This window comes from Camellia sinensis, chromosome 2, assembly GCF_055761805.1.
Source record: "Camellia sinensis isolate YWXY chromosome 2, ASM5576180v1, whole genome shotgun sequence".
In the NCBI taxonomy this organism is placed as follows: Eukaryota; Viridiplantae; Streptophyta; class Magnoliopsida; order Ericales; family Theaceae; genus Camellia; species Camellia sinensis.
The window spans coordinates 204,484,178-204,504,040 of record NC_138962.1 but is presented as its reverse complement, the minus strand read 5'-3'; the positions used below and the strand labels follow the sequence as shown (position 1 = coordinate 204,504,040).

At 34.1% G+C, this 19,863-nt stretch overlaps 1 protein-coding gene across 2 annotated transcripts; it reads left to right on the top strand.

Moving 5' to 3' along the window:
• Positions 1-891: 891 nt before the first annotated feature.
• On the top strand, positions 892-19,416 carry LOC114307929 (AT-hook motif nuclear-localized protein 1). Of its 2 annotated transcripts, none has more exons than XM_082916623.1 (7): positions 892-1,017; positions 1,145-1,235; positions 2,199-2,615; positions 3,504-3,571; positions 9,839-9,970; positions 16,388-16,552; positions 18,848-19,416. In XM_082916623.1, exons 3-7 carry the CDS (start codon positions 2,273-2,275, stop codon positions 19,130-19,132), a joined length of 993 nt encoding a protein of 330 aa, XP_082772749.1. In that variant the 5' UTR covers positions 892-1,017; positions 1,145-1,235; positions 2,199-2,272; the 3' UTR covers positions 19,133-19,416. The 2 variants fall into 2 exon arrangements, with proteins under 2 accessions (XP_082772749.1, XP_082772748.1); XM_082916622.1 differs by having other exon boundaries at positions 1,013-1,073.
• Positions 19,417-19,863: the final 447 nt, after the last annotated feature.

Sequence of the window (19,863 nt, the reverse complement as noted above, 5' to 3'; positions counted from 1 at the left end):
CACTTATTTATATTATCTCAAACAATCGTTAATAATGTGAATGTTCCATGATATGAAATTGTCAAGAGTTCAAAAATATTTGTAAGGGTAAAATTATTCATAAAATATCTTAAATATGATAATTAGAATTTGATGGATCAAATATTCAAATAATAAGATTTATCAGTAAATTAATTAACTTAAATATGAACTAAGTGTGATACAAGTACTTAAAAATTAATTTACTAATAAATGCCCCAAATAGTTATGAATTAGTAATTTTTTTTATAAATATTAATAATTAAAATTATAATTTTTTTGAAATTCCATCGAATGCATTTACCTCAAAACAATTTGATTTGCAATTATTAAAAATAATTTTATGAGTTATCAATCTGTATTGCTTTAAATTTAATAATTTTTTAATAATATATATTTTTAAAATTTTAGATTTACTTAATTTAGATACATTTAAAAATACAAATTTTATAAAAAAATCTTATAAAAATGTATTAAATACAAAAATGTAAAACTTAATATATTTTTGTATTTTGTTATATTCAATAAATTTTTACATAAATTTTATGTTTTTTAAGTGTATATAAGTAAATCTAAATTTTTTTAAATTAATTAAAATATTAAAAAATTAAAAATTCAAACAACTGTTCTGAATTTTAAATTTTAAATTTCCATTTTTTGAGAGTGTGCTATATAAGCACACTTTTTATCTTTTTATATTTTTTAGGTTACATCATCTTCCTATTTTTTTATATATCTTTTTTATAAAAATTTAAAAAGTGCACTTATTTAAATAATTTCAAACAATTTTTTTAATTCATTTTATTTTTATTTCCCAAATTTGCAATTTTTATTACCAATTTAGCCCTCTCCTCTCGCTGGTCATTTCGAATTCAATTTCTTACCCGGACTTGAAATTCGTCTTAATCCAAATTCAATTTTTGAAATACTCCCCTACTATTTTATTATTTATTTATTTATTTATAATCTGTACACAAATATAGATATACACACACCTGGGTATGTATAGTCTCTGCTTTTTGGAATTTAGACAGCTTCTCTCAAACAACTGCCCGGTAATCTCTTTTGGGTTTTCAGAAAAATGCTTGTTTCTCGGTAAAATTTGTGGGTTTTTTTTTTTTTGTAGGTAAAATTTTGGAACTTTTGATCTGTTGAGGGAGTGACATTGAAGTACTGGTCTGCAAATGTGAAGAGCTCTGACAGAGAATAGTGGTGTTGTAAGTTTTATCCTAACTTCTTCTGGAATGTTTAGTTTTTGAATGTAGAGTTACGGTTAGTGGTATGTGGGTTGACTATCAAGGAAATGTTGTTCTTGAAATTGTTGATTTTCTCTAATTTTTTAGTTCTAATTTTTATTTATTTATTATTTTTGTTGGTGATGGTTTGCATGTTGAAGATAAGAAAGAATCTTGAACTTAAATTTGATGTTATCTCTATGGGTTTTGATTTGTATTTTTTCTTTTTGGCTTTTGTACTTTTGATTTGATTTGATCTGTTATTATTATTATTTGGATTTTTGGGTTAAAAGTTTTGATGTTTTTGACGATATGAGAAAATGTTGAGTTTCAGGCTTATTTTTTAAATGATTTCTTAATAGTTTCTTGTTTTTGATTTCCCCCCCTTTTTCATGTTTGTTCTTTTCTATGCCCTTTTATGGAGTTTTGGTTTCGAAATCACGAGGTTTAAAGTTTAATATTGCAGAAAATTTGAGCATGAAGGTGAATTTTTAGTGCATGATATATATACAAAAAAAAAAAAAGAGTGTCAAAAATTTTTAGTGCATTATATTCGAAATCACAAGTTTGATCTTTGAAGATTGCAGAAACTTTGAGCATGGAGTTTAATATTTAGTCCGTGAGATATACAAAAAAAAAAGGGTCAAAGAAAGAAAGAAAGAAAGAAAGAAAGAAAGAAAGAACTGAACAGAAAATAGAAAGAGCAAAATTTCATTTTTATTTTTTAATTTCATTGTATTTGAACTTATATTGTTGTATGATTTTTTAAGATCTTTAGTTGCATGTGAATTGGTTTATATGTTGAACTATAAATAGAAACTTCCTTATCTTTTGATTTTCAATTTGAATTTTTTGTTGTTGTTGGTTTTCTTTGCTTTTTCCATACATGGTTTGATTTATTTATTTTTAATAATTTTAAATTTGTGATGGATTTATGTTTTGCAGGTATTGTGATTTAGGTGTTCAAAGTCAACAAAAATCTGATTGTTGGTTTAGTAACTGGAAGAATTTTGTGAAGCATGGAAGCAAGAGAAAATATGAGTGCAGGAGTGACAGTGATCGGAGCTGAGGCTCCATCCAACTACCATGTAGCGGCAAGGACCGAAAATATGGCCGGAAATCCAACGGTGGTTGAGCTGCCAATGGCTGCTGGAGTGGCAGAAACAATGGGAAAGAAAAAACGAGGTAGACCAAGGAAGTATGGCCCGGATGGTGCACTTTCGAGGGCGTTGTCCCCAATTCCAATTTCATCATCAGCTCCACCAGCATCCACCGGTAACTTCTCAGCCAACAAACGGGGTAGAGGGCGTCCAATTGGTTCGGAGAACAAGCAGAAGGAGAAAATGGATTTGGATAATTCAGGTAATGGAGGCTTTTCACAGCCAATTTCCGTTTCAGAATTTAGTATAATTGAAGCTTCAAGCATGATCAATTATTTATTTGTTTATTGCTATAATAAGATCCACAGATTATCATCTTAGGTCTTGATAATAATGTCGACATAATTAGTTTGTCTGTCTTGGCTGACTATTTATGGGTTGTTTCTGTTTATAGTTCGAGATGGGTTTTAACATTCCATTTGAGGTGTGGATTCTATTTGTTGTTGAAATTTGTGTGGACCATTATGTGAGATGCTTCTGCTCATGTCTGGAAGTAAACGCTGGTTTGTACGGAAATAAAATGATGGCTTTTGTGGCATTGGTGTGAGAGTGGGGAACATTCCTTTTCTGGCTTAATCTGTTACTTCTTGCTATTTTCTAAATTACTTTTACATCTAATTTTTTAGGCAATTTGATGAATGATGAAGATGGGTTGAATTTGTTATCATATTGTAGTTATTCTATTACAACTGTACGGCAGTTATTTTATGGGTATTATTGTAAAACAACAAAGCACGACAAAGTTTCTAAGTTGTGTGCTGAAATGGTAAAATCACTCATATGACACACAAAAATGGATTTTGTTAAAGCTTAAAGTATAGTATCCTTGAGTTATGTAGACATGAGTCTGGAAGGGAGGTGATGTTTCTATTCCTTTCTCAATGTTGAGCTGTGGTTATGGTAAAGAAAATTTGGCCTTTTGGGGTTTAACTAAATGTAGTAGAGTCAGATAGCCTGCATGTTTATGAGTTAGTAGAAGACCACACCTCCGGAAGTGGAGGCCCTGATTGTCTAGATTAGCAAATTTATTGCATACTCTGTATTTTTAATATCATAGTGTACCAACATTATTTAAACTCCTATTTTATAGGTGATTTGGTGGATTGTTCTGCTGGGACAAATTTTATGACTCACATGATCACTGTTAACAAAGGAGAGGTATGTTTGGCTAGAAAAAGAGAACATGTTTCTTGTATGAATACTTTTTTTTTTTTGTAGGTTTGTATGAATACTTATAGTCTTGCTACTGTATATTTTATTTATTTTTTATTCTTATCAAATCATAATGCCAACCATTTGAGTGGAATACATCTTGGTTTAATGTAATGTTCTACCATGTACTAATGCTTTTCCTTATCCACATTTTTTTTAAACTTTAGGTTGTGACAGGGATTCTCCGTTGTGGGATCTGAATGAAATTTCTTCCTGGTGTTGGAAAATGAGAGGAAGGATATTAGATGAGAGAAGAGAGACTTGAACAATGCAAAATGACTATTCTACAATCCCCAAATATCTAAAACGGATTTGGTGTTCCTCTTTGGAAATGATTATGTTTTTCTTTGGCATATGTTCTTGAAATTGCTTAAGAGAGCATTGTTGTGCAGTTCTTGCTCAATGTAATATCTACTTTTGTCTCTCTACTTTCCCACTAGATATCATCAATCTTTAGATATGCCACCACTTGTATTTGAGTGTAATCACCATATGCCTAATGTGGTATTAGTACAGTGTTGGCTACACATGTCGTTAATTTTCGTATGTGCTCGAGGGCTATGTCTAGGAGACACGAATGTAATGAGCCTTCCATCCATTCTAGCATTAGGAACATTTTAATGTGACAAGGGCATAGGCCAAAGTTGATTTCTATTCTTTTTTTTTTTTTTTTTTTTTTTGGGGGGGGGGGGGGGGGGGGGGCTGAACAACTTACGGAAGAGTAACCTTTTTGGCATTTGAAGCCTTGTCCAATTGCTCATTAAGTGTACTAAAAGCTTCCCCAAGATTCTTATACATACACATATTTACTTTGTAGATTAAATAATAAAGTTAGAATATTTATTCTAACGATTTGGATAAAATTTTGAGAGTTTCCGATTCTAGGATACTATGGGAACAATTATTAATTAGGTCGCTTCATGACTGGGAGTTAGAGATGTTAGGTCACTAGTTGTCCCAAAAGCTTGCGTTGTTAGGAAATGGGCCCAAACAATGTATATCAAGTTCTCCAACAGTCTCCTTCACCTGTAACCCCATCTTGCATGTGGAGATGCAAAGAGACATACATAGAGAGAAGCATAAAGCAAAAGGAGAACAAATTCAAACGAAGAGATTTGAACCCAAAGCCTCTCCCAACTTGAGCTTTGATACTATGTTAAGTCACAAAGTATTCCAAAAGCTTAAGCTGTTAAGAAATGGGCCTATTAATGTATAACAAAATATTCAACAAGAGGCTATGCGGGAGATCCTTGAGCTTTTGAATGGGGTTTCAATTCCCAAAAAAGATTTTCTTCCTTGTTTGTAGCGAATTCATTTAACTACTCCATTTTCTTTTTTCAATTAATGTGAGTTTAATCCATGGTGATCAGTATTCCGATTCGGATCTTACGATCTTATGATCCATTTGGCACAATTGATCCGAATTGTGTAAAAAATCCCTTACAGGGAGGATCTATTGATCATGATAGTTGGATCTTATAGGATTGTGGAATCCCAATCTAGATTTGATCCTACCAATCCAATTTGTAAACCTTGTTTGTATTACGCAAGCTAATTTTATTATAAATTAGTTACCTAAATACCAATTTTATGTGGTCCAAATGAATACAAAAATAAGCCATATTGAATCAAATAAACTGAAAAAACAAACTAGGGAAACACATTTATATATTGGAATAATTTAAGAAAACTAACTAGCCACAAAATACAAACTTAGTCATAGTGGGGTTTGGGGAGGACAATATGTACACAACTTTACCTTAAAATTTAGAAGAGGCTATTTTTGTGACTCAAACTTGCTCCACGTGGGACATTAATGACGAGCCTTATCATTTGGCCAAGCCGCTCTTTTTGAGTTTTCAATCTATTGTCAAATCCAACTTTGTTAAATATTTTTCCTTCATATGCATCATTGTAGAATGCAAAGTGTTTTGTTATTAAACTCTTTTTTTTCACTTTCTTTTTTGATGAAGTGTAAAACTTTTACTATTCAAGTTTTCTATTGTATGATATTTATATTTATATTTTTTATGGAAAATTATTTTTTTACAATATCTTCACTTTTTTCATGTATAATTTAGACTATTTTGTGTTTACTTTTTTTAAAAATGTTTATTTAAATTAAATTATTATGTAATTTTTCTTTTTCAGTAGGATCTTACGATCCTCGGTCTGATCTGATCTTGTAAACTCCTCTAATGACCCAATGTAGGATCCCTATTTTAACAACCTTTTAACCACAATTTGGTTTTTGAATTCAGCAATGGTAAACTTTTATTTCCAATTCCCTAGTTGCCTTGTTTATTGGCAATGCCCTTGGCAAAAAGATCATCATAGGCAACATCATGAAGGCATGGATAGAAACTGTCACCTTTTGAGGATTTGTTTCTACATTTAGAATATTGATAAAAACACATGATTTAGGGTCATGTAGGTTTTCTTGGACTGTCACAACTGCTGCTTCAGGCAGTTGTCAAGCCATTATTGGCCAGCCAATAAATTAAATATATTGCATGAAGTTTTTTCTGCAGGAGCGGGCTTATATCTCACAACCTTGGTTGTCTCTTACATTCAATCGTTGATGGTAAGAATAAGAAAGGTTTCCCTTTTTGGGCTTTTTACTTCCTGTTTTATTTTATTTTTGGCCACCTTCCTTCCCCCTGATTCCATCCAACCCTATGCAGGGGGTAATGAACAGAATGCTTGAGAACTTGCATAAATGGCCAAGATGGTAAACTAAAACCCCAACCACGCCCCCCCCCCCCCCCCCCCCCCCCCCCCCCCACACACACACACACACACACACACACACACACACACAAAACAAAAACAAAAACAAAAGAAGAGGAAATAAGGGACATTAGCAATTTGTGCTAATGTCAAAGATGATAAATGTGTAGTTTTGAGTATGTGAGAGTCAATTTAAAAGTGTAGTAAATCAAAATTTAAGTCCATGCTGAACCTTTGCCGCTAGAAAAGTTTAATCAATTTTTTGAAGTTCAGGATATGTAAATTAAAACATCATTTGTCACTATGTTCTGAACTCTTTTTAACTTCTCATGAACTTATTCCATAATGGAGAACTGAAGTTAAGGTTGAAGTTAAATTTGAACCTTGTAGACAATTTACAATTTGATGCATGCATACATATCTACACATAAGGCCATTCCTTAGTGCTAGTCCCTAAGAGTGAAGGGTGCTACAAGGGATAGACTTGGTAAAGGCTTATCCTTTGGCATGCAAATCATTAAGTGGTTGCTATGTGACTCAAACAAACTCATGTCTCACACTTGAAAGTCCAAGCTTTTACCACTACAGTCTACACCAAGTAATGGTCTCTTCACATGTATGTAATTTTATTTGGTTTTTATGTAACTTAATTGTATTTGGCCTCCCTAAGCTTCTTATATTGTTACTTGGGCCTCATTTGTCAATTATATATTTTAGCGAAAAAGTCAAAAAGTCACTATTTGTCACATTACTCTCTCTACTTTTCTGCACATCTTTTCATAAAAAGTCAAAAAATTATTAGAATAGCCTGTTCCCAAACGAGGCTTTATATATTACACTTTTGAGAATCATTATGAGTTTTTGTCAGTCCAAATTATTGTAGTTATGTTATAAAATGATGTGCACTACAAGAAAAGTTTTACTTACAAATCATTGCGGTTATGAAACGAACTATTATGATTATGTTATGAATATTAAAATATTACGAATTATTATGGTGATAAAAGTTATTAACTATCGTTATTTTGTTACCAATCATTGTGGTCTAGTTTTGAAAAGACATATGGCATTCACTTTTTAGGAGTATATATCATAATTTTGCTTATTTTCTTTTCTAAAAAAAACATCTATTTTCCTTTTCCATTCATTAGTATGAGATAGGGTTGCAAATGAATAGAGTCGTTCATGAACAAGCTCGAGTTTTGCTTGGCAAGGGCTCGTTCGAACTCGGTTCGTTAAATTTTTATTACTTTTGAGCTCGAGTTCATTAAAATCTTAATAAACAATTTCAAGCATACTAAAGTTCGGCTCATTAGCTGTTCGTTTAACATTTATTTAAATAATAGAATAAATATATAATTATATATTAAATAATATAAAAGTATGTATAAAAAATAGGATAAATATGTTAATTATATATTTAAATAATGTAAATAATAGCTAAATTTATTTATACGTAAATAATTGCTAACTACAGATAATGCATTTATATAATATTGGTAGATATTATTATTTTGGTAAGATATTGACTTTTCTTTTAATATGTTTATATATATAATTGTATAATCAAAATTTCAATTGTAACTTTAGTCTCATACGCAAGTATGAATTTATAATTTTTTTAACTCGTTATGGCTCTTGTACAGGCTCGAACTCGAGTCAAGCCTGACTCAACTTGGCTCGAGCTCGGTTCATTAAATTTTCATTAAGCTCAAGCTCAAACTCGAACTCATTAAAATCTTAATAAAAAGCCTAAACATACGAAAGCTTGACTCGGCTTGGTTTGGTTCGGCTCGTTTACAGCCGTAGTATGAGACAACTTAAATTTTTTTTGTACGCAATGCGATATGTAATTCTTTACCTTTCATGTACTAGATAAATTATATGATATTATTTCTCATATGCATTTTCCTAGTGGTAATCATTAAAATTCAAGTTTCTAGAATACATTTTTGTAATTATTTATTTGCTTAGTTTTAATAGTGATTTGTTGATTTTACTCGTCTAAATTAGACTTGACTCGACTGCTTTGACTTACCTAGTACCTTACTTTTGGCCCCCCCAATGTTGTAATCTTGGCTCTGCCCCTGGCACTGGGTACAACCTAAATGTATAGAAATGCTATCAGAATGTTTCTTTCCAAGTCTATGATTTGGATATTGAAGGAAAAAAAGGAAAGCCTAGCAAACATAGATTTAGACCCATACCTCATAGGTACGCAGTTATACTTAAACTTTACATATTTAATACACAAGATAAAAATGGAAATAAAGTTGAAGAAAATGAAAAGATGAATATGAAGTGAAAGCAAACATAGTAAATAGATGCAAACTAACAAACACACACATCCATCGAGTGAAGCATCCTTGTGGAATTATTTGAGAGTTTCATGTGTACCTTCTCAATGAATGCTAGATTTACTCTTCCGCATTCTTTTGGTTTTTTTTACCTTACAAAATGTTGGTTCCTATTAATTGAGGTTGCTGGGAGATGCAAAGTGGTTTCCCTCAAATCGAGCCTGCATTGTCACACTCAGCAGCTTGAGTTTACCCTTGCAGACCTGAGCCACTTTTTTTGAGTGAATTCCATAGTTTGGGGCATCAAATTGCCATTCTCACTATTTTTGGAAAGTTTTAGTTTGGTTATAATTTTGTTTAGGAGTTGCCAATCATGATGCCACTTGTTTTCACTTGTTCCTTTTTGTTTTTTGTTTTGTTTTGTTTTGTTTCTAGTGTTTAAATTTGAGTGTAACTCAAATTTGCTAATTTTTGTAATTTTCCTTAATTCTTTATTATTTTGTTTGACTAACGAAATGGCCTTGGATAGAGTCGAGTGGAGAAGAGGGATTCATGCAACCGACCCCATTTGATGGGACTTAAGGCTGGTTTGGTTTGGTTTGGCTTTATTATTTCGTGTCAAAGGAGTAGGATTACTTTGTTATAAATATGGTTATATCTTTCATGGAAATTGAATTTTTGCTTTAATAAAATTTCTCTGTTCTAGTATTTCTTGTGGATTCCATTCTTCTTCTCTTGTGAATTCAAGAGTTACATATGCCAGAACGATATCTAGGCTGTTTTACGCAACTTCGCTGCGGCGCACACATTTAAAACAATGCTCTCTATGCAAAAATACAATAGAGGAACAGTATGTTTCCCTCAGACACAAGGGTCCTGCATAAATGAAATGGCAAATTGAAAACACATTGCACATACTCATGTTTTCTTCATAGGAATGGTTTATGTTAGAATAGGAAATTGTTATAATAGGAAATAATTGTATTTATTCCTTTTTTCCTTTTTTTGTGATTGCTCAGACTATGCCTGTAATTGCTCAATTATCAATATAAAAGGGAATGAAGTCTAATTCATTACCTAATTCCTTCTCTTCTCTAAACCTACAGTTTATTTTTCTGCCTGTTTACTATTTTTGATTTTTGTGTGCTGAACACAACTTCATTTGTGGGTTTGCTTTGTTCCTTAGGATATTACCATGAAGATTATCTCATTTACTAAGCAAGGGCCTCGAGCTATTTGCATCATCTCTGCTATTGGTTTAATTTCAAATGCTACTCTTCGACATCCTGATTCTTCTGGTGCTACATTGACCTATGAGGTATGGTTTCTTTATCTATTTTGAAAGTAGTGTTTCATTATTTTTATTTTTGGATTTAATCACAAAGAGTGCAACTCTTGAATGATTAACAGGATGTTTTTGACCTCTCTGCTACAAGCATACTTCCATATGTTGTAGTACACACTGCACTTTTGAATAGGTCTCATGAAGTAAGTTTTGGACATGAGATTGCATGCTTCATTTATGAAACTTGTGTATGATTAGATAATTTTATGGTTTGATGGAGGAGCTGAATATTTAAAGACTGAGCGGGCATGGTAAAATTTTATTTTGAGCCAATATTTTATTTAATATTTCCTTAAACTGCACAACAGTACCCACAAAAGTCACTATATATGAAATATCTACACATCTCATCACCTTACTGCAAGTTTATGCCTTGCAACATAGTCACTTTCTTCAATGATCTCGGATCCTGCAACTGTTTATTATATGTTTAGGTATGATATGTACATTATCTTTTATTGTAATGTTTTTTTGCCGTCACATTTATGAAAGAAGCCTACAAAATAACAATGATGTAACACGAGAGTCAAATTTTTGAGGAATAGGCTGAGGCTACTATTTGTTGATCAATTATTCTAGACATTGGGTTTCTTCTTGAGTTTGAAGTAGTTTTTCTTTTTCAATCTTCTCTTTTATATTTTTAGACTTACCTAATTTTTTCTTCACTTTTTTCCTATTTCAATCATGAAACCTTCAATTTCGACTACCTCAAGTAAACATTGCAATCCATTCCACTTCATTTTGAAACCAAACCAAACTAAACCAAGCCTTGTGTCCAACTCAAGTGAGATCAGCTACATGAATCTATTTTCGCCATTATGTTCTATCAAGGACTATATGCTCAGTTAAATTAAATAAATTTATATATTATTTATTACTGTATCCCATGATAGTTTAGGTCTTCCCTTTGCCTAAATTTCCATTTTATGGTGATCGTATTACTCTTCCTTACTATTGCAAGCATACGTTTTTGTTGTACATAACTAAATGTCTGACCATATTCTCTCTCAACTTATCTTTATTTGATGTTACTTCTACCATTTCATAAACATATTCATTTCTAATTATATATTTTCTAGTCTTATCACACATCCATCTAAGCATTCTCATCTCAACTATACTCACCATGAACGTGTTGTCTCTTAGTTGCCAACATTATATCCCATAAAACATCGTTTATGTTATTTTTATTTTATAAAATTTTAATTTTGTTAGTGTTCGTCAATCACATAATATTCCAAACACATTCTTCCATTTTAGCCACCTTACTTTAATTCTTTGAATTACATCATCATTAACCTTACCATCCTTATTAATAACTGAACCTAAGTAAAGAAAATGTTCACCATTTGTTATCTCCTGTATTTCAATTTGTACTTCTCTATTATTTTTACCTTTAACTATCACTAAAATTGCATTTCATCTATTCAGTTTTATGTGTACTAATTTTAAATCCTTCGATTCAAGTGCTTGTCTCCAAATTTCTAATTTAGTGTTAATCCCTTCCTTAGTTTCATTTACTAGAACTATATCATTTGCGAACAACATACACCATGTGACATCATCCTAAATGTGTTTAATTAATTCATCCATTACTAAAGCCAATTGGTAAGGATTCAAAGTTGACCTTTGATGTAACCCTACAGTAATTGGAAATTCACTAGTTTTTCCCGCAGGTGATCTAATCGCAGTCACAACTCATTATACATGTCTTTTATCGCATCAACATACCCGTTGGCCACATCACCAAATGCTATTATTACATCACTAAACACTATATTATGAGCTTTTTCTAAATCTATGAAAATCATATGTAGATCTTTCCTTCTCTCTCTCTCTATACTTTTCTATTAACCATGCGAGTCGTTTGTTTTCTTTTTTTCTTTTTTTCCTTCTTTCATTCTAGAATTAACCAAAAAAGAAGCAACCCTTGGCGTTCTTTAACCCATGGAACTATAATTGGCTTATGATTTTCCACTCTTAAGAATACTAATCTTAGAATCGCTAATATGTGATATTTAAGATTCGTTGTTTGGACGGGTCATTTCAAATCAAATTCTTACTAAATCTATTTTTTATAATTACAATCTCATATGTGGGATTAGGCTTTAAAATCCAATTTGAGGATTGATTGAAACACAAGATTTGGATTTGAAGGGCTCAAATCGTAATCGCATCCTCTAGGATCCTCAAATTCTCCAACAAAACACATTCTGAAGGAACAAATAGTGACAATTCTTACAACATCCACTATTAATTTATGGTAATTGACATACCTAGATCGAAAGAAGAGTGATTATTTTGCTGTTTTCATCAGCAGACCCATAAATGAAGCGGATTTTGAACTCTAATGATAGTGGTAGTCTCCTCCATCTTCGACACAAAAAGCTAGAAAGGTGAGAAAAACCTAGATGCAACCTGCAGCAAATCCACATCAATGTGAATAGATACTAAAATGAACTGCAAGGTAAAACATTATGGAACAATAGAGGGATTTGACAAAAGAAAGGAAAACTGAAATCAGATATAAACTGAAATAAGAAAGGAAAACTTTTCAACCCATTTTTCTATAGTTCAGGTTTTAGAGGCTTTTGGGACCCGCTAAGGACCACCATGCTTCCACAGTCGCTGATAAAGTAATTTCACCCTAATGCTTGGTAGCCCTTCTTTGAGTGGTTTTATTTATGCACCATCAAATCTCTTAGTTCACACCATCTCCTCCCTATTTGCTCATTCCACACCACACCTAAATTGAAAAGTTTGATTTTGCCTTAATACACACCACTATTTTTCAAATAATACTAAATAACCTGCTTCTCCATCTCTAGCAAACCCTAACCCTAACCATTGCCACCGCTGGCCGCCACCCCCTCCTCAGCTCATTGCCTCTGGTGGCCCCTAACCCTCCTTTCCTTTCAGCGAATCTCCCTCAACTACATTGCTCCTCACTGTCACCCTCCTCTCCCAACCCCACTACTCATCGGCGCCCTCCTCTCTCACCATCGCAATGCCCACCCCTCGCAGCACTGTTATCACAATCTCCTCATAGTTCGGCGATCGAGCCGCCCAACCCCCATGACCTCCTTCGTAGTCAAATGATCGTTCCTCTAATGAGAGAGAGAGAGAGAGAGAGAGAGAGGTTGGGTGAGGGGTAGAGGTTGATGTGGATGGGCAAGGGAAGGGGGGGAGAGTTGCCAGAAAAGAAAAAGAATAAGAAGGTGGAGGAGAAGGAGGTGGCGGCTAGGGTTAGGGATGGTGGGATGGCTGGTGGTGATGGTGGGGTAGTGTGGATTGAGAAACGGAATGACTTGTGTGAGCAATAAAAATGTATTTGGCTAAAAGAACAAAGGTATAATTAAAAAAAAAATTACAGGGATGGTGTACTGAGAGGATTGACGGTGTGTAAATAGAATTGTCCCCTTTCTTTTAATATTTCCCCTTGGGATGGCTCTTAGTTACTTTTGCAAGAGGGTCTTGCTGTGGTCTAGGAATCCCTCTGTGGGAGGCCCTTTCCATGATTGGGACACTAAACATTACACAAACTTGAATACCAAATTTAAGAATCTGTTTAGCCCTAGAATTGGTGAAACCATTAACCAATGTGTAGAATACTTTGGCATTGTCAAAAGCCACACTTCCTCAATTAAGGAATGAATTTGAATGGCTTCTTTGTCTAAATCATGGTTTTAAATAATGGTATTAAGATACATATCTGTATCGGCAATATGGTCTATATTGTCAAATATCAGGTAGTTTCGACCGATATATCATTGAATATTAGTGTGGGAAGTTAAAAATCCCAATACCAGAATTCGATACATTTCGGCCAATATGCGGATAAGACATGTATCGGTTGATATTTAAAACTATGGTCTAAATCATGATACTCCAATGCCAAGTCATAAAATCTTTTCCTTCATAGGTTGGATGTCTTCCTTTCTATTTTTATTAATCTCACAAAAATTTCCTATCAAAGTAGCAATTATGTTACTTCAGTACATTGCCCCTTGCGACAAAAATAAAATATATCATGTAGTATTTGAACACAAAAGAAATTGATCTTAGATATAGTAATAAAAACTTTGGGGGTATAATGTAAAAATGATGATTTGTTCTTGCATTTATTGTGTTTTCTTGAAGGAATGGTTCTTTTTTTTAAGGAGACTACCAATTTGGGACCATAGAAATAATGGTTTTTGCATAAAAAGGTAGTGGATTTAAAACTCCGAATAGATTAATGGGGTAAAGCTAATTAAGAAGGAACATGTTTGGAATGATCAAAAGAATGAAAAGAATTATTTGGCTTTTCCATGAATGAGGTAGAGGCCATGTATATATAATAGATTCACGATACAATTTAGGAAACGATATAAATAAGGAAATTATACTAAATCAGTAATTGACACAATCACAGATTATATACATAATACTAAAAATAAAAAGATTCTATGTACTCTAATTTCTATATTCAATGCTCCCTCTTAAGCTGGTATGCAGATATTCAACAATCGCAGCTTGCCAATGGATGACTGGAAGAAGCTTGGAAAAACTCAATGGCTAGTATAAATAAATGCTACTGAACAAATTTGGTAGTCCACTAAATAAAAAATGCCAAAAAGTGCTTAATATATTAGCAACACACCCTAAGAAAGGGAAAAAAATAGGGACTGAATTGCCCTAGAAGAAACTGACCGAAATCAATGTTAGGACAGTTTAAAGGGGTCATGCCGGACCATTGTAGGAACTAACTGGAATCAATGTCGGGACAGTTTAAGGGGTCATGTCGGACTGTTGTAGAGACTAATTGGACGTTGAACCAGCAACTGTGGCATACACATACCTTATGACGTGGTGTTAAACAATGATGGTAACAGATAATTGAGTGCACCAAGCGGCAGCTTATTAGAAAGTGTGCCGGGGGGGCGGCTTAGGTGGTGTGTCAAGGGGGCGACTTGGGTTGTGTGCCAGATGGGACGGCTTAGGTGATTCACATGATATATCACCATGCTTACCATGATATAGGTATAATACCTTCTCAAACTCAAATAGGTTTGAAGATAGAAACTTGTTTGAGGTTAAAACAGAGGGAAAGACAAAGTGGAATAGAAACACACAAAAAAATGGATTGCGAGTAAAAAAAAAAATATGATAGAGATATTTGAGATAAGAATAAATTTGTAGATAGAGGAAGAGATCACCACAAAGTGTTACTGAAAGAAAATATAGCAGTGGAATGGGTTGAGGTCTGGCGGGTGGTCAAGGCAAGGCTGTCGCAAAATTACTAAGTACTTAACCTAGCTCTGATACCAAAACGCATGAAAAGAGTTATTTGGCTTTTCTATGAATGACGCAAAGGCCATGTATATATAATAGATTCATGATACAATTTAAGAAATGGTATAAATAAAGAAATCATATTGAATCAGTGATTGACACAATCATAGATTGTATACATAATATTAAAAATAAAAAGATTCTATGTACTCTAATTTCTATATTCAACATGATCCACTAATCCACTCTGATTCTATCCTGAGATATTCATATCAGACATTATGTAAATGTTTTGTTGCAATACTGAAATACTTGTTTTCTCTTTTTCTCATTTGCTGAGTCATTTCTTCTTGATCTTTCGCATTCCTAATTGACAGCCACAAAAAGTAGGATTAATCAGTGTGGAAAACTGTTAAATCTTGTAGCCAAGCTTGCGATATTGGTTTAACAGCATAAAGGCCAGGACTTATATTCCAAAATTACTTAATACAGGAAATCCATCATGATCTGACACTGCCAATGATTCTGATGAGATTATTATGTATTATTATTGTTGGGAGTGAGTTGCTGCAATGATCTGTCAGTTTGATATATTGTATGTATATTGTTGAAAGGTTATAGCCCTTGCTAGATCCCCATAGAAAGTATATTTTATGTTTTTTGAAAGATAAAATGGAAATCATTTGACTTCCTATACTCTCAGAAATGACCAATACTTCGATTAGATCCACCACTCATGTATCCAGTAATTTTGTTTTACTGGTAGAAATGCGGTAGGGTTCTGAATTCTTTGAATCCTAGCAAACTCTGAATTGAGAATAAGAAAAGGGAAAAAAAGAAGGATAACAAAAATGAAGTTTGATCAGCTTTGTTTGACAAACACTGCTCTCGCATGACTTGTTTGTATGGATGATACATGTGAGCTGCTGCTGATGCTATCTTTATCTATGCTTGATTGTGCACTGATGTGCATTTATATATCTTTATCTGTATATTAGTTTTGATTTTGAAATGCATATTCTGCATATTTTAACAGTCGGAAAATGAAGCGTGCTTGGCTGCATTATGTTCTCTTACATGGAAAACCTGATCTCTTCTTGCTACAACTGTTTGTAGGGAATATTCGAAATTATAACATTATCAGGATCATTCACCCCCACAGAGGTAGGGGCAAACAGAGTCGGCAGAATGGGGGGCTTGAATGTTTGTTTGTCTAGCCCAGATGGTCGTGTCATTGGGGGAACGCTTGCAGGACTACTTGTTGCTGGTGGTCCTGTACAGGTGAGCTCTCTTTTCTTTCTATAAAGAGGAAAATTGTGGTCTATAACCTAATTACTTTAATGCTTTTCCTTGTGGTCATTCTGTTGGAATACCCGTTCTCTCATGTTTTGTTCGGTAAAAGACAAGAATTTACCCAATTACCATTCCTGCCTAAAATCATTCGACGGAACCACACACACTATCTTAGTTTCTTTTCAATTTTATTTATTTATTTGTGTGGAAAATATCATATAAACTGGAAGTAGGAAAATTAATTGCAAATAATGGAGTGTACGTGAGAATTGTGTTGGAATGTGTTCCACATCGCCTGGAGTTGCCTCATCTGTGCTAGTTATAAGGTTCAGTTTCCCTCTCCTTAATACCTGGGTTTTAGGGAGAAGTGTGGGTTAGACTTTTCAATTTGGTATCAGAGCTTGATTGGGCCTATGATTGGTGTGCCGTTTGTTCGACTAGTGTATGTTGTGGTTTAGGAGGGTGTGTTTGGATGTGTCCCACATCGCCTGGAATTGCCCCATCTGTGCTGCTTATAAGGCTCCAGTTTCCCTCTCCTTAAAATATAAGGTTCCAATTTCCCTCTCCTTAATACCTTTGTTTTAGGGAGAAGTGTGGGTTAGACTTTTCAATTTGGTATCAGAGCTTGATTGGGCCTATGATTGGTGTGCCATTTGTTCGACTAGTGTATGTTGTGGTCTAGGAGGATGTGTTTGGATGTGTCCCACATCGCCTGGAATTGCCCCATCTGTGCTGCTTATAAGGCTCCAGTTTCCCTCTCCTTAATACCTGAGTTTTAAGGAGAAGTGTAGTCTGGACTTTTCAATTAATTGTGCCACTGGGTACAATTTCACTTTCATCGGGATACATATCTCACCTCATCGAATTGAAAAGCCCAGCCTACACTTTTTAAAACACTTTCACCGGGATACATATCTCACTTCATTGAATTGAAAAGTCTAGCTCCCACTTCTTATAACCTAGGTGTTGAGGAGTGGGAAATTGGAGCCTTATAACCAGCTCAGATAAGGCAATTCTAGGCGATGTGGGACACATTCCAACACAGCACAGATGGGGTAACTCCAGGCAATATAGGATACATTCCAACACACCCATCTGGACCACAACATACAATCCACCCTCCTGGACCACAATATACAATAGCCAGACAAATGCCACACCAATTACAGGCCCAACCAAAACTTTGATACCAAATTGAAAAGCCCAACCCACACTTCTTAAAAGTTAGGTGTTAAGGAGAGGGAAATTGGAGGTCTTATAACCAGTACAGATGGGACAACTCCCAATGATGTGAGACACATTCCAACACATTGTTGTCTATTTTAAGAATGAACATTGCTGCTAGTCACATCTTCCTGGCCTCATGATTTCGTGATTTCCCATTGGATGCCATAGTGACAGTAGTTGCTGTGGCACGTCCAGTGTTATTAAAGGCGATAGGCGCACCAAGGCGCCAAGGTCTCCTAGGGCCAAGGCTCAAGGCGCAAAGCGAGACGTAGGCTTCAATGAAGTGAGGCGCACCTTGTACGGAAAAAAACATATAATTTAATATAAGTAAATAATTTAGGGTTCAACATAAATAAAATGAAATGTTAAACATTTAGTGCCTTTTGGAGATTAGGAATTAGGTCTAATTTTTCTTCTATCATTGATTTGGGGTTGAACACCCAATGTATTAGCATCTGTAATAAGAGTAGGAATCATCTGTAGCTGTACCATATTAAATCAATGGTCAGATTTTAAACAAAACCAATTAAAACAATAATAAAAAAAAGCTCTCAAGACGTAAGCCTTGGGCCAATCAAATGCCTTATCACAATCGTCTGGCCTAGAACACTACAAGGCACAAACCTTGGGCTTGGATGGGACTTGGGCCTGGGCGTGCCTTTTTGAAGTCACCTGGCCTAGAACACTACAAGGCGCAAACCTTAGGCCTGGATGGGACTTGGGCCTAGGCGCATGCCTAGGCGCGCCTTTAATAACACTGGGCACGTCCATGGACATGTGGACACGGTGATTTTCAAAAAATACGCCTTGGACATGTTAAAAAAGTGTATGTAGAGGGCACAAGTAGCATTCCGAAAAATGCAAAAAGTGTCTAATATGACGAATTGAAGTTTTTTTAGTTAAGTCTCGGTGAAGAAATGTCAGACATGTTGCAGAGTTTCAGTGTCGGACGCAACATGCTTCCTCCATAGAGAAGTGTTTGTGCTTCTTAAGTTACAGATTTCCCACCCATGAGATGAACCATGTTTTGACATTTTGCTACCTTCTTTATATCAGGTTGTTGCAGCCAGTTTTCTGCCAAGTGGGTATCAGGAACAGAAGAAGCCAAAGAAACAGAAAACTAACCCTAATCCGACTCCAAATGCTCCAACCTCAGCTGCTGTGTTTCCTCCTAATGCGGACAATGATCGCTACAGTACACCGGAGCAAAATAATTCTGCAGCTCCGAAGCCAAACCTTTCTTCATCTTCCATCCACACAACAAACTGGGCATCCATGGAAGCAACACCGGACTTTAGGAAGTCAGCCACTGACATCAACATATCTTGGCAAGGAGAGTAGGCGACAGCCTCACTGACTTGGGTAATTCGAGGCCTCTGCATCTTTATGTTGTAGCATCGATTAGAACTCATTGATCATCAGCTAGTGTAGGATGAACTATACAACTTTTTATTCACATCTTTTCTTTTTCTTTTTTGTTTTCATTTCATTACTATTTAGGCATGAGATTTGAATGGTATGCTTGTTATTTAGGACTCTACTGCTGTTGTTAGGTGTAGAACTATGGATGTTCTAAACTTACGAAAAATTTCCTGAAATGTTTGAAAGGATTTTTGAGTTTTAAATTTTCTAGCGTGTTTGGTTTTTGATTGTGCATGGTTAGTTTATTTATGAATCATTGAAAAATATTGGAATGTGATGCCCAGATTATTCAAAATTGCTTTGGTTTTATTCTTTGACATGTAGAATATGACATTGACATTGTTTGATGCAATTTATTTGGACTGTATATAGATTGTTTATATATATATATGCATAAATTTATGTCAGAGTGTTTGTAGTTTTTGTTTATAGTGTATGAAGCAAAAGTTACTTAAAAAGAAAAAAAAATCATTATTAGGACATTGACCTTGACTCCCTTGACTGGAATTATTTTTTATTTTTATTTTTTTCAATACAATGATCATATCACCTCATCACTGATATGTGATATCATCACTCAATAATAAATTTTCATATAAGCGTGATTAAACCCACTTTGTAACGGTTATTAAATTATTTTAAACAGTGAG